Source organism: Schistocerca nitens, chromosome 4 (genome assembly GCF_023898315.1).
Source record: "Schistocerca nitens isolate TAMUIC-IGC-003100 chromosome 4, iqSchNite1.1, whole genome shotgun sequence".
In the NCBI taxonomy this organism is placed as follows: Eukaryota; Metazoa; Arthropoda; class Insecta; order Orthoptera; family Acrididae; genus Schistocerca; species Schistocerca nitens.
Window position 1 is genome coordinate 961,494,429 of NC_064617.1, and position 14,027 is coordinate 961,508,455.

At 41.6% G+C, this 14,027-nt stretch overlaps 1 protein-coding gene across 1 annotated transcript in view; it reads left to right on the forward strand.

Moving 5' to 3' along the window:
- The first annotated feature begins 2,817 nt into the window (after positions 1–2,817).
- Positions 2,818–14,027, forward strand: part of LOC126252872 (uncharacterized) — a 301,417-nt gene continuing 290,207 nt past the window's right edge. The window contains exon 1 of the mRNA XM_049953828.1: positions 2,818–3,076. Within this exon, the coding sequence (XP_049809785.1) occupies positions 2,846–3,076 (231 nt within the window). The 5' untranslated portion in view covers positions 2,818–2,845. The remainder of the gene's footprint in view (positions 3,077–14,027) is intronic.

Below are 14,027 nucleotides of genomic sequence, written 5' to 3' on the forward strand. Positions count from 1 at the left end.
TGAAGCATTTCCGTAACAGTCGCATGATGATCAAATCTCTGCGATCCAGAGGAAAGCCACAGAGACTAAGTGGAGGCAGTCCTGAATCCGGTGTACCAGAGGGTGGACAGGGTAGAGAGCTTGGAGACCGAGGAGAGAGCTGAGCGAATCTGAGCAGATAATATACTGTATCCGCCGATGGCGACGGATGTATTGGACAGCCTGGAGAACAGCGTAAATCTCCGCAGTAAAAACCGAACACTGGTCGGGAAGCCGAAATCCATTAAGGATGTCACCAACAATATAGGCACTCCCAACACCAAACGATGTATTTGAGCTATCAGATGAGGATGGTGATGAAGATGAGAATGATGATGATGATGACGGTGATGATACTGACTACGAATGTAATGCTGAAATTAATACAGGGTGAAAAGTATTTAATCCGACAAACTCTGGGAGGTTGCAGGGGACATCAAAACAAATATTTTTGCCTGATGTCATTTTCTCCTATGAAGATTATTTAAACCGGTGGAGGGCGTATTACGCTCTTCAGTTGATAGAGGCCGTATTACGATCTTCAGTTGTTAGAGGGCGTATTACGCTCTTCAGTTGTAGGCAACTGCTGTCCACCAATGTAGTAGTGGATTGTCGCCTTTTACTAATGGAGCGATACAGTGTGTGTGTGTGTGGTTTGAGGATTTCGGGCGCTAAACAGCGTGGTCATCAGCGCCCAAACGTATAGAAACAGGAACACACGCAGTGAAGGGACGAAGACGGACAGCGAACAAGGAGAACGGCTAAAAGACACAGACCTGATGCAGTTCCAAAACCTCACATACAGAGGCAAAACAAGAGGAGAAGAAACGCAAGGAAAAGAGAACAGAAATCGAAGTCAAACAAGTAGGTAATTGTGACTGGTGGACTTCGTACCTAAAACCTGGGTGAGCCAGTCACCCAGCACGCACATTAAAATCCTTTCCCTAAAACATGAGGCAACAAATAGGACAGGACACAAAACCGTAAGACCTTAACCACAGTCGTTGCGTCGTCTTGCAAAATAGAGGGCAAATCCGGTGGCAAGGAAACCACCGCCCTCTAGTCATAGAATAAAAGACAGTCAAGTAAAATAAGGCGGACAGTAATCTGGACGCCACAAGCACAGCAGATTGGGGGGTCCTCCCGCCGGCGTAAAAAGCTATGCGCCCCTGGAGTGAGTAGACTGATATGGTTGGTGCGTACTACGTAGCGCACCAAAACAGACGAGCTGCACAGCGGGTTTAGCAACAACAATATGCTAATCTCAGTATCCCGGATCATACGACCTTTGCTGCTGTGTACCAACGTCGGCGTGAGACCGGGTCAAAAAAAAAATGGCTCTGAGCACTATGGGACTCAACTGCTGTGGTTATCAGTCCCCTAGAACTTAGAACTACTTAAACCTAACTAACCTAAGGACATCACACACATCCATGCCCGAGGCAGGATTCGAACCTGCGACCGTAGCAGTCGCACGGTTCCGGACTGCGCGCCTAGAACCGCGAGACCACCGCGGCCGGCTGAGACCGGGTCATTTAGCAGATTACCTGAACAGGGACACGGTTCACGGTAAGAGCGCTGCAATTTGAGGAAGCTGTCTTGCAGCATGCCGAGCGGGATCCTTCAATCAGCACTCGTGTAATTGCACGTAACATGGGGACGAATCAGACGAATGTAAGAACAGTCCTTCGAGGGCCATTGTTACGCCCATTTCACTTACAGTGTCTCCACAACCTGGAACCAGTTGATCATCCAACCAGAGTACAGTTCCTCTACCGGTTTAAATACTCGCCATAGGAAAAAATGACATTAGGGAATAATATTTTTTTTTTTTTGGTGTCCCCTACAACCTCTCAGAGTTTGTCGGTTTAAATACGAGGGGCGTTCAGAAAGTAAGCTCCGATCGGTCGCGAAATGGAAACGACTATGAAAATCCGATAAAGCTTTGCACAGATGTGTTGGGTAGTGTCTCTAGTATAACCCCAGTAAGCATCACGTCGCTCTTCTCATTTCTGAGCTCGCAGTGAGTGCGTAAAGAAGTCTAGAAAATAGTGTCTGCCGCCAAGTACGAGGGCCTGGTGAGAAATTTCGCCTGAAGCTATGCAGCTAACATTACATAACTGTCGTGCTGTTTCTTCTTCAAGACAATTCTCAGCCGCATTCTGCAGGGGCAATGAAGATGCTCCTGCATCGTTTTCAAATGGAAATGTGAGATTACCCACAATACAGTCCGCAATTGTCTCCCCCTGAGTTTCATCTCTCGTCACATGAACCGCTGTCTTTGAAGACAACATTATGACACAGACAACGAGGTGTAGGCCAGCGTGGAGAATTGGCGGAAAGCACTGGCGGCTGCCTTCTATGATGAGGCTATTGAAAAGTTGGTACAACGCTATGACAAAAGTCTAAGTCAGAACGGCGACTACGTAGAGAAGTAGCTGAAAGGTGTAGCTAATTGTTACAAGTAAAACATTTCTGATGTTCACTGTGGTTTCAATTTGGCAATCAATCGGAGCTTACTTTCTGAATAGGCCTCGTACTTTTCACCCTGTGTATCCTCCGACACTACGCAGGCAACTGAATGCGAACAGTGGGCTCATCTGACGGGCCCTGGCTGCCCCCGCCGGCCACGGAGTGGTGTCCGGTTGTGGACGGGTCCGCGGCGGTGGCGCTGCGGAGGCGGCGTCGGCGCGCGGCGCAGGCGTCGCCGAGCGCCGGCGGGGGCAGCGCCGCGGCGCCGCCGCCTGTTTATAAGGGCTGCTGCGGCGGCCGCGCAGCTACACGGCGCGCGACCTCCAGTCCACAGCACAGCACAGCACAGCACAGCATGGCCCGCCACAGGTCCTCCGCCCCCGCGCAGTCAGAGTCTGCCGCGCCGCTGCCTCTGCTGCTGCTGCTGACCCTGCCGGCGCTGCTGTCCGTGGCCGGCGCAGCCCCCGCGCCCGCGCCGCCCGCCGTCGACGCCATCAGCATCGAGTCCAGGGCCATCCGGCCGCCCATCCCCCAGCCGCCCGACTACCAGGACTACCAGTCCGCTGTCCGATACGACGAGTACCCGGTGAGTATTTCGCCACTCTCTCTCTGTCTTTGGCGCTTATTCACTGCAATGGTAAACGGCGCATATTTTTGCCTACATTAATTTCTGAAAAATTATTTTCTTGAATCTTTATCTTGTCAAATAACTACCGGTTTCGGTACCAAGTACCATCATCAGGTCACCCCAGGCGTGCAGTCACCGAGCTCACTTCCTACGTATGTATGTCGTACAGGACGTCCGGAAATTCCCGCTACTAACATGTAGAGGACAGTGAGTGCGTAATATTTTCAATAGGAAGCCTTGTCCGTAAATCAACCTTTTCCGTTCTACGACGGTTTCACTTCAGACATCGAGTAAAACAGAACGCCTGAGCGTTCCCCAAGGTAGTGTTACAGGCCCTTTGCTGTTCCTTATCTACCGGGTGATCAAAAAGTCAGTATAAATTTGAAAACTTAATAAACCACGGAATAATGTAGATAGAGAGGTAAAAATTGACACACATGCTTGGAGTCACAGGGGTTTTTATTAGACCAAAAAAAAAATCTCCTCATGTTGCTAGACGCGTGAAAGATCTCTTGCGCGCGTCGTTTGGTGACGATCGTGTGCTCAGCCGCCACTTTCGACATGCTAAGCCTTCCAGGTCCCCAGACCTCAGTCCGTGGGATTATTGGGTTTGGGGTTACCTGAAGTCACAAGTGTATCGTGATCGTCCGACGTCTCTAGGGATGCTGGAAGACAACATCCGACGCCAATGCCTCACCATAGCTCCGGAAATGCTTTACAGTGCTGTTCACAACATTATTCCTCGACTACAGCTATTGTTGAGTAATGATGGTGGACATATTGAGCATTTCCTGTAAAGAACATCATCTTTGCTTTTATGCTAATAATTGCTATTCTGATCAGATGCAGCGCCATCTGTCGGACATTTTTTGAACGTTTGTATTTTTTTTGCTTCTAATAAAACCCCATGTCATTCCAAGCATGTGTGTCAATTTGTACCTCTCTATCTACATTATTCCGTGGTTTATTCAGTTTTCAAATTTATACTGACATTTTGATCACCCGGTATATAAACGATTCTGGAGCCAATCTGAGCAGCCGTCTTCGGTTGTTTGCAGTGACGCTGTCGTTTATCGACTAATAAAGTCATCAGAAGATCGAAACAAACTTCAAAACTATTTAGAAAAGATATCTGAAAGGTGCGAAAAGTGGCAGTTGACCCTAAATAACGAAAAGTGTGACGTCATCCACATGAGTGCTAAAAGAAGTTCGTTAAACTTCGGTTACACGATAAATCAGTCTAATCTAAAAGCCCTAAATTCAACTAAATACCTCCGTATTACAATTACGAACCACTTAAATTGGAAAGAACACACAGAAAATGTTCTGTGGAAGGCTAACCAAAGGCTGCGTTTTATTGGCAGTACACTTAGGAAATGTAACAGGCCTACTAAGGAGACTGCCTACACTACGCTTGTCCGTCCTCTTTTAGAATACTGTTGCGATATGTGGGATCCTTACCAGATAGGACTGACAGAGTACATCGAAAAAGTTCGAAGAAAGGCAGCACGTTTTGTATTATCGCGAAATATGGGACAGAGTGTAACAGAAATGATGCAGGATTTGGGCTGGAAATCATTAAGAGAAAGGCGCGTTTTTCGTTGCGACGGAATCTTCTCACGAAATTCCAATCACCAACTTTCTCCTCCGAATGCGAAAATATTTTGTTGAACCGACCTACATAGGGCGGATCGATCACCACGATAAAATAAGGGAAATCAGAGCTCGTACGGAAAGATATAGGTGTTCATTCTTTTCGTCCGCTATACGAGATTGGAATAATAGAGAATTGTGAATTAGTTCGATGAACCCTCTGCCAGGCACTTAAATGTGATTTGCATAGTATCCACGTAGATGTAGATGTAGCCATTTAACTCATCCACTTCTGTTGAGGGAAAGGGAAAAGTTGCTTGTCCTGGTATGCAATAGGATGGACAGGGTGACAAGTACAAAGTCACACCTTCACCTGATGTCACTTCACGTCTGCTTTGCTGCGACCGAGCGAGGTGGGACAGTGGTTAGCACACTGGACTCGCATTCGGGAGGACGACGGTTCGATCCCGCGTCCCGCCATCCTGATTTAGGTTTTCCGTGATTTCCCTAAATCAGGCTAATGCCGGGATGGTTCCTTTTGAAAGGGCACGGCCGACTTCCTTCCCCCTCCTTCCTTAATCCGATGAGACCGATAACCTCGCTGTTTGGTCTCCTCCGCCAAACAAACCAACCCTTTCTGCGAGACTGCTGTAGAGACAGAGGAATATCTGCTGGCACAAGTTCTAGCCGCTCCACTAGAAACTGAAGACACCAGTTGAGATGGATTGTCTCAACCCGAACATGCTTCGTAGGTACAATGTCTGTAACAACGTTAATGGTTGCCACATCGAGCCGCTGTTGTCATGCATCAGTACTGTTCGGTACGCACAGTATGCTATTTTTTTTTTGTTTTGGAATAATGTAGACACTTTATGTTTAAGTGTTAATACAAACAGATGTGCATAAACGATAAATGGATGTTTCGTTATGCTTCCTTTACAGTTGTTCAAATGGTTCAAATGGCTCTGAGCACTATGCGACTTAACGTCTGAGGTCATCAGTCCCCTAGAAATTAGAACTACTTAAACCTAACTAAGCGCCTAGAACCGCTCGGCCACTCCGACCGGCTTCACAGTTGTTACCTAATAACTGTGCTGTGTCATGTCTAATTCAGTTCCTGAAGCATAAGTGGGTAAGTTAAGCATCTGAACGGAAACCGTCGTAGAATGGAAACGGTACGTTTGCAGACAAGTTTTCCTATTCAGGATACTACGGACTGACCCCAGAAGTTCGTAACGGGAATTTCCGAACACGCTGCACACAAATATAAGTGACTCATTCTGAACAGCCGCCGCAGTTTCGATACGTTTGAAGAAAGATATCGTTTCTAACAGGTTATTGCTTTAAAATCGAAATTTACATATAAAGAAGTTTAGTAAGCAAAAACACTGCTGCATTCAGAGACTTTATATTACGATGCTATTTTTTGGTGTTATAAGCTTCTTTCGGCCCCATTGTCATTATCAAACTATCTGCAAAGTTATGGAGATATTAATGCATATATCTGTGCCTATTTGTAACTAATAACAATTTTGTATACAGTGTGTCTCTCCTAAGAGTCGTCAGGCGCTTTTTCTCTGGTGTTTCGGCAGATATTCGCAATTTCGTTTTTGCTGTGTGTAGCTGCAGTCATCCCGAACAAATGCAGCTCATCACGTCGTTTATGCGACAACCGCCGTCGAGTTGTTTCCCGTTACAATCAAAATGAGTTTTAAAGCGAAATTTTACGTGCCCATTCGATAGAGCGGTGCCAAATTAGTTTTGTGCTGAATTTGTGCTGTCGATATGTGTTGAATGTAACAGTAAAACACGAAGAATAACCGCTATTCCAACAGCGCCCTCGCCGCACTGATTGCTACAGCCATGCAGTAGCAGAGCTACTCAGTCGCTACCGGAGTACTCTTTATTCCTCATGTTTTAACTCTCCCTGTTAATACATATCGATAACACGAACATCGCACTAGGCTAATTTGGCACCGCTCTATCGAATGAGCTCGCAAAATTTCGCTTCACACTCGTTTTGTTTGTAACGGGGAACAAAGCGAAACTTTCCGTCCGTACTGGGAGTTGCAAGTAAGTCGTGACGAGCGTTATTTGTTTGGGATGATTCCGGCTACACAGAGCAAAAATGAAATTGCGAATATCTGCCGAAACACTAGGGAGAAAGCGCCTGATTACTCTTAGCAGAGGCACCCTGGATGCCTGACACTGTACTTACTTCCGTAATACATCGTTAACGCTGTCGCTATGTAATACCGTGTACCGCTGGGTCTCATAGGAGTAGCACAGACGCTACGGTCGCAGGTTCGAATCCTGCCTCGGGCATGGATGTTGTGATGTCCTTAGGTTAGCTAGGTTTAACTAGTTCTAAGTTCTAGGGGACTAATGACCTCAGCAGTTGAGTCCCATAGTGCTCAGAGCCATTTGAATTTTTGAGTAGCACAGACGAAATTGTAGGTAATGTCTGAGCAGTGTAATCTGTTGCTGAATTATATTCTTTAAGACATATTTAACATTTTTCGTTAGTGTAAAATATATATACAGAATTGTTATTAATTTGAAAAAGAAACAGATATAGACACTAACAATTCAGTATTTTCGCAGAGACTTTGTTAACGGCCAAGGAGCCGAAATAAGTTTATAGAACCAAAAAAATAACATCGTATTAAAAGTTCTTTGAATACAGCAGCGTTTTGGCTTACTAAACCTATAATGTCCTTACAAAATGTCTGTCACACTACAAGCCCAGAAGAACTCAGAATGTTGAACTTTGTAAACTATCTAGTTACCATCACAGCTCCATCTCAAATGAGTAATATATGTGGATACATCAGCCTCGTAAACTGTATAAAAGAAAAAGCACAGTCCACGTACATTTCATGCATTCCAAGGTCTTCAGTGCACGCGACACTGGAATAGGTATCCATAAATTAGACACACAGCTATTTGAAGTTTCACCACTTGTCTACAGGTGTCGAGGAATGATCTAGAACTGTGCGAAGTTCGAAAATAATCTTAGTCATGCTATCTTGTCGAAAAGAGACATTTTAAGGAACGTGATTTGGCTAGAGCTCTAACGATTACAACTCAAACCTGCAACAAGTGCGGCAAAAAAGTTTATTCGCACCAAACCATTTTGATTTCGGACATATTTTTTTTAAACCACCATCAGATGGTTCTTACAGGCTTCCACATTAGGGCTTCACTTTGTGATCTTTAAGTGTTTGGTAATGTGGTGTATGCATTTGAATGACGCGTTACACCAGTTGTACGTACTTCCTTTTTAATTTCTCTGTGCTGCATATGCACTATGTGTGAATTATCAAATTCACTAATGATCAGTTAAACAACCACCAAAGTTTCAAAGAACTCATTCATTACGCTCGACATAGTTTTTCTTAATTATTACCCATGTCAAGCTGGACCACGTTATTTGAGAGCTAAACATAGTTTGTAGTGTGGTCAAAACCATAATGATGGTAATTAAACTAATTATTAGTGAAATGTGCAGTAAAAACTTTCTGCATGTGCAACAGACGAATTTTTAAAAAAGGTACAATAAAATATTCTACAAATGCGTGTTTCGGCAGCGTTCACCACATCACCAGAGTATGAAAGAGCACAACATGTCCCTGCATGGAAGCGTGTAACAGCCATTTGACGATGTATTTTTAAATCTCTGAAAATGGTAACGTTTAAGAGTGAATAAAGAGCTACAGCGGCATTTGCGACTGGTTACTATATTTAGATTATAATCCTTACAGTTCTAGTACAGCAATGTTCTCAAAACTGTTCTCGAGAAGAAAGCGTTACTCTTGTCTGGCTTTGGGCTTACATAGTAATAAATTTTCCCATGACACTTGTCCAGAAGTGGTCAAGCTACAAGTAACTGCGTGTATATTTGTGTATATCTATACGGTGTCGTGTACACTGATAACCATGCTATATACGAACTATGCATAGAAAGCGCCTTTTTTTATATACAATTTACGAAAAAGACGTTTCTGCATCTGTTGAGTACCTGAGAATGACTAAACTTTGAAACTAACTAGTAATGCTTAATAGAGTACGATGTTAACAGAAAAGCGTGGTAGGAACGGTGACATTCTTAAAACTTCGGGTAATTTTTTTTTCTATTTTCTGGTGTATGAAGTATTTGTATTTTTAAGTTTCCGATTACTTTCTCTGAAGGTATGGTAAGTAGTTAAGTATTGTGCTAATAGGTGGTGTAACATTTTGGATTGCAGTACTCCAAATTATTTTTATTTCACTAGTTGATTTGTTTATTTGGAAATACTAAGACCATCGCTCTCTCCCATATAGCTAGCATTCTAAATGTTTTAGATTGTATTCATGACGACGAATGTGTTATTAGTTATATCCAGTATAGACTTCAACTGGAAATTACTATGACATAAATAATGCAGAAAAAATCGTCAGAGTTTATATTCGTTCATGACAAGTATACGAAATAAGTTAATGCAGGTACATTTGTGCTATGGGTACTAGCAGTAGTGGCTGGGTGACAGGGAGTGGATGGGTGAGAGAGGCAAAGAGAAACACAACAACAAAAAAACGAGTAATGGAGGAAGGGAAGAAGAAAGTGACGTGACTTCGAAATGCAAAAGGGAAAGAAGCATAGCTGGCAGAAGATGGGAGCATTTGCTTCACTTTTTGACAGAGGGGAAACTCGTCATATACGTCACTTTTGGTAAAGTGTTTTGAGGGTGACAGAATAAGGTGCTTCAACTTCTTCTATAATGCAACAGTGTATGGAATTCCACATAGAGTGCACAGTAATCTGTTATGGAAGCGGAAAGCAGAAACAGAGGAGTTGTTTAAGTATGTTTCTCTTTTATGGGTGGGCACGGCTAGGAAACTAGATAAGTCAGTAAGTGAGATCTTGTGCTTCGATTACGATGAGATGACAAAGATTTGATCTTCAATACGAGTAACTGTGGCGCATGTCACGTAACTTCCATTTGCTGCCAGAGACTATGCCGATGGAGGAACAGTAGTAGCGATGTTGATTATGTTAGATAACTCAGATTATTTTTCTGTAGCCCTTCGGCATAGAGCGCCAGTTTTCATGCATTGCTGAAGGTATAGCTGCTGTTTCTGTTAAAGTAATTGTTCCAAATTCTGATCCCATCTGCTTATTTGGTGACTGAATCCCACTAGGAAGATGTATGCCATTAGATTCTCATTTCACCCAATACAGTTACATGTGGGGCTGTGTTTGGCAGCAGAAGATTTGTCAAAATCACAACATTTAATGCGGGTGGGCGTTCTGTGTGGAGTTTTGAAATCGTACATACGGTGTGACCAATGGACCTGCTACCGCATTCACAAGAGATATGGAAGTTCCTCAACATATCCGTGGAATAGGTTGGTTAGTTGCAAGCGAAATACCATAAGTACCATACCGCCTATTAGTATGACAGATAACCTTTGATGATGATGATGATAGAGAAGGTCACTGTAAATTTGATACAAACAAAAGTGATGGCGCAAGGTAAACGAGAAAGGTTTACTCAAGAACGTAGCCGTGAAAAACTACGCTCTCGTGCAGTCATTGTTCTCCTTCGTACTGTCAAAGCCTTCTGTAACAGCAAATTCTCAGGATTCATCCAGATGGTGAATCGTGCTACTATTCCTTACATACCTCTCTACAAAAATTAATCGATATAACGGAATCTTACGCGAATTTGCAAGCTAGTCACGTAACACTGACGTAACAAATCCATAGTTTCTCATTTATGGAACTAACTCTCAAAGACTACATTAAAAGGTGCTGCGTCTCCTGGATAATTCTAGTACACAATCTGAAAATTTTACAAATTGTGGGGCAATCGCTTCTATTTTAATTTCTGTTTCTTATGATGGTGTTACTGCATATCTTTGGAAGTTTGTGCGTTACACATGTTAAGTAAGTTTATAACACGTAAATCACAGTATTGCAAATTAAAAATTATTTACGAAATGTTGGACGGAAAGAAAATGAAAACTCAGCAAGAAAATTTAGCGAGGCTTGAAGCTTATTAGTAGGTAAGCTTTTTCTTAAGTTTCAGGAACCTAGTTGACAGACACTAAAACATGGATTTTCGTAGATTACCCCGTTGTGTCGCGTTGTATTTGACCATAACCCAGAAAAACATCTAGAGTATCTGTTAAAATGAGAAACAATATTTTAAAGAGATTTTATAATTAATGTTTGTTGTTTGAATATTATTAAAATTTATAGTTCAAAGATAAATTTCGATAAAAGTAAGTCGAACAGGCAACAGTATTAATATAATACCAGTAGATCTATTATAACTTAATCAGTTTGACATTATGGGAAAGATACACATAGCCATCAAGTCATTGGTTATGCTTATTAATGTGTAAACATGTTAGACATCGTGTACTCTGCTCAAAGTAATTAACAAAGCAGAGGAAAGTAGGAAAGGCTGTGAAGAAACAACTGAAAAAACTGCTATCCCCCTTTTATGAAAAGTGTAATTTTTAAGGATAACTATAAGGTACATCATTTTCAGCTTTGAAATGAGGGTCAGGGAACTGCACCATTGTGTAATTACCGATATTACCTATGTATATGAATGCATAATTTAAGTTCCAAAAGTTGGGCTTCTGACGAGTGAGCATTCTTTGATTTTTCCCACAGTCACAAACCTCGCTTATAAAAATGAATTCTGAATGGCTGTGTCTGATCGGTAAAGTGACATGATTTCAGCGAAAAGTGACAGTAGTACATTTATAGTGAATGTATTAACGCAGCCTTGGACAAAATCAGAAAACAAAATCAACTGTTTATTGTTTCAATGTTACTAAAATGTAGAACTCAAAAGTAAATTTCAATAAGAGGATCGGAACAGATTCCAGTAGTAACTTTGGTTTCTTCTCGTTTAGTTTCGGGGTAACGCTTGAGATATGAATTTTTTTTTAATATACCTTGTTAAGTGAAGAAAGAGAGGCGTAGATGATTTTCGATCAACCTTCAGTAGCGGTCCTCTTGGGTACTTGTCCGTTGTACGCATTTCTGCTCCACCCTCATTACCGTTACGATGAGTGATTTTCCTAAATCGCTTCAGGCAAATGCTGGGGTGGTTCCTTTGAAGGGGCACCACCGACTACCTTCCGCATCCTCCCCTAATCGGATGGGACCCACGACCTCGCTGTTTGATCCGTTCTCCCAACTCAACCAATCAACCAACAACCACGAACGAGACCGAAGATGTAATTTAACAGCCAGACATAACAGCCACTGTGAATAATTCTCATCTTCAAGGCCTGATAACGGATCACCCTGTACTCCTTAGGAATTACGCATGCATTTCTATAGGTATACTGACGTCAACTGCATTCGAATCAGCAAACAGTATTTTAATGTCATGTTTAATAGAGATAATTCGTGGTAATACTTCGGAAGATACAAATTTATTTAAGTGAATTCAAGATTATTGCTAATAAAAGTTGTGTTTCCTGTATTTTTCTGAAGTGCCATTAGTAAAGAGCATCCAGTCATAAATTATGATAAATGGTCAGTGTTTCCGATCGCTGTAAAAGCACATTTCGACAATCCGATATTGGTAAATCATTTTCTGTTAGTTGAAGTTCACGTTCTCGAGACAGAGAGATGTTTCTTGGAATTGAATAATGAAATCTTATTCATAAACAGACAATTGTGCCGCTCTGTGTAGTATACTGCCACTGGAATTGGTTTTAGAGGACTCTTGTTTTGAGAGGCAGTAGTACGTATCGAAGCAGCAACGAATGTGTAATTGTACCAGTAGAAAGTCGATTTGACAACGCACGTGTATGAATTATCTTTTATTAGAAGAACGTCTTCATGGTATTTAAAATATCACACGTTTTGTCGTTCCATACACATCGTGCATCCAAACCAACATATCCATAAATAAAATTTAAGATATTTCTTTGTTGAAGATTCTTTATGGACATTCTTAGTACGTGACATGTTTTACGACATAAATGGAAGTTCTTAACACTGATTCACATAGAATGAGGGTTGCTAAGTAACCATAATTGAAAGAAAGTATTTTATATCATTGTTTACAGCCATGTGTGCAGATGTGATAAAACTCACCTGAAAGACGTAACCTTGGCAGGAAAAGTAAAATTAATAAATGGATTATACGTTTTATTCAAGCATTGGAGGGTTAAGAACTACATAAGACAGTATTACTGCATGTGTACATTCATGCTGTAAATGTGAATCGTAAGTTTTCAACATACAGTCATATTCTTAAAACCAGACACAATTCTCGATTTTCTGCGCGCTTGAGAAAGTAAATATTTCAGCAAGACAGCTTTTGTTTCCATTTACCATACAGAACAATGCGTTCCACGGTATTATAATGCTTTGCTGGAAGATATTTATTTTCTTCATCATTATTGCATAACTATGAAGTCGGCTAGAGAGCAGCAACCGGTATCATTAGTGATAATTTAATGGTAACTGTTTCTATTCGATTGCCACTTTTTTCAGAAATATTTATATAAACAATACACAAAGTTTTAATAATGGGCTATAATGGACTATAAGCACAGCTTTCGCTTGCTACTCCCCAAAACAAACTTTGGTGCAGTGTCTTAATGCCTGTAATTTAGTGAGTAATGTACTGCGGCTCCACTTAAGTAAGCGTACTTAACACATAATCCATATTCTAACAGTGATCTGACGACTGATACTTTTATTATCATAACCAACTGACCTGTCAACATTAGAGTACCGGAATACTGCTCTCAACAAACGTGTTGCGAGTCAGATTCACATTCAGAAAGTATCTACCAGTATCATCAGAAATTCAAAAATTAAATGAACACAAAAACAAATGTGAAACTTGAGAAAAACGCAGCTTTACCTACATTGCTGTATGCAGCTGAATCTTCTTGGATCACGAAAATCAGATTTCTGAACAAGCCTTGATGGACAGACGACTATAGATATCCGAGGACAATTACATCTGAAATCGTATTAAAAATCACAAAGGAACATACGTAGTTCATGCAGGAGGTAAGAAATTTGATAGATCACCATAGCAGGACTAACTTACACGGAATTCGGTAGCAGTTAATAGTGAAAACTGTGGATTCACTGGAGTCACTTTAACAATTTCCCCTCCGTATTTGATATAGTAAGCGTTACTCTTACTTTTCATGTTTTCTTTAATTTTTTCTTTTTGACAAATACTAAATAGTTGTGATATTAAATTCTTCTGTCTTTAATACGCGTTAGTGAGAGTAAGGTGTACACATTCTTGTGTGGGTTTCGTTAAAAGTTAATGAAAAC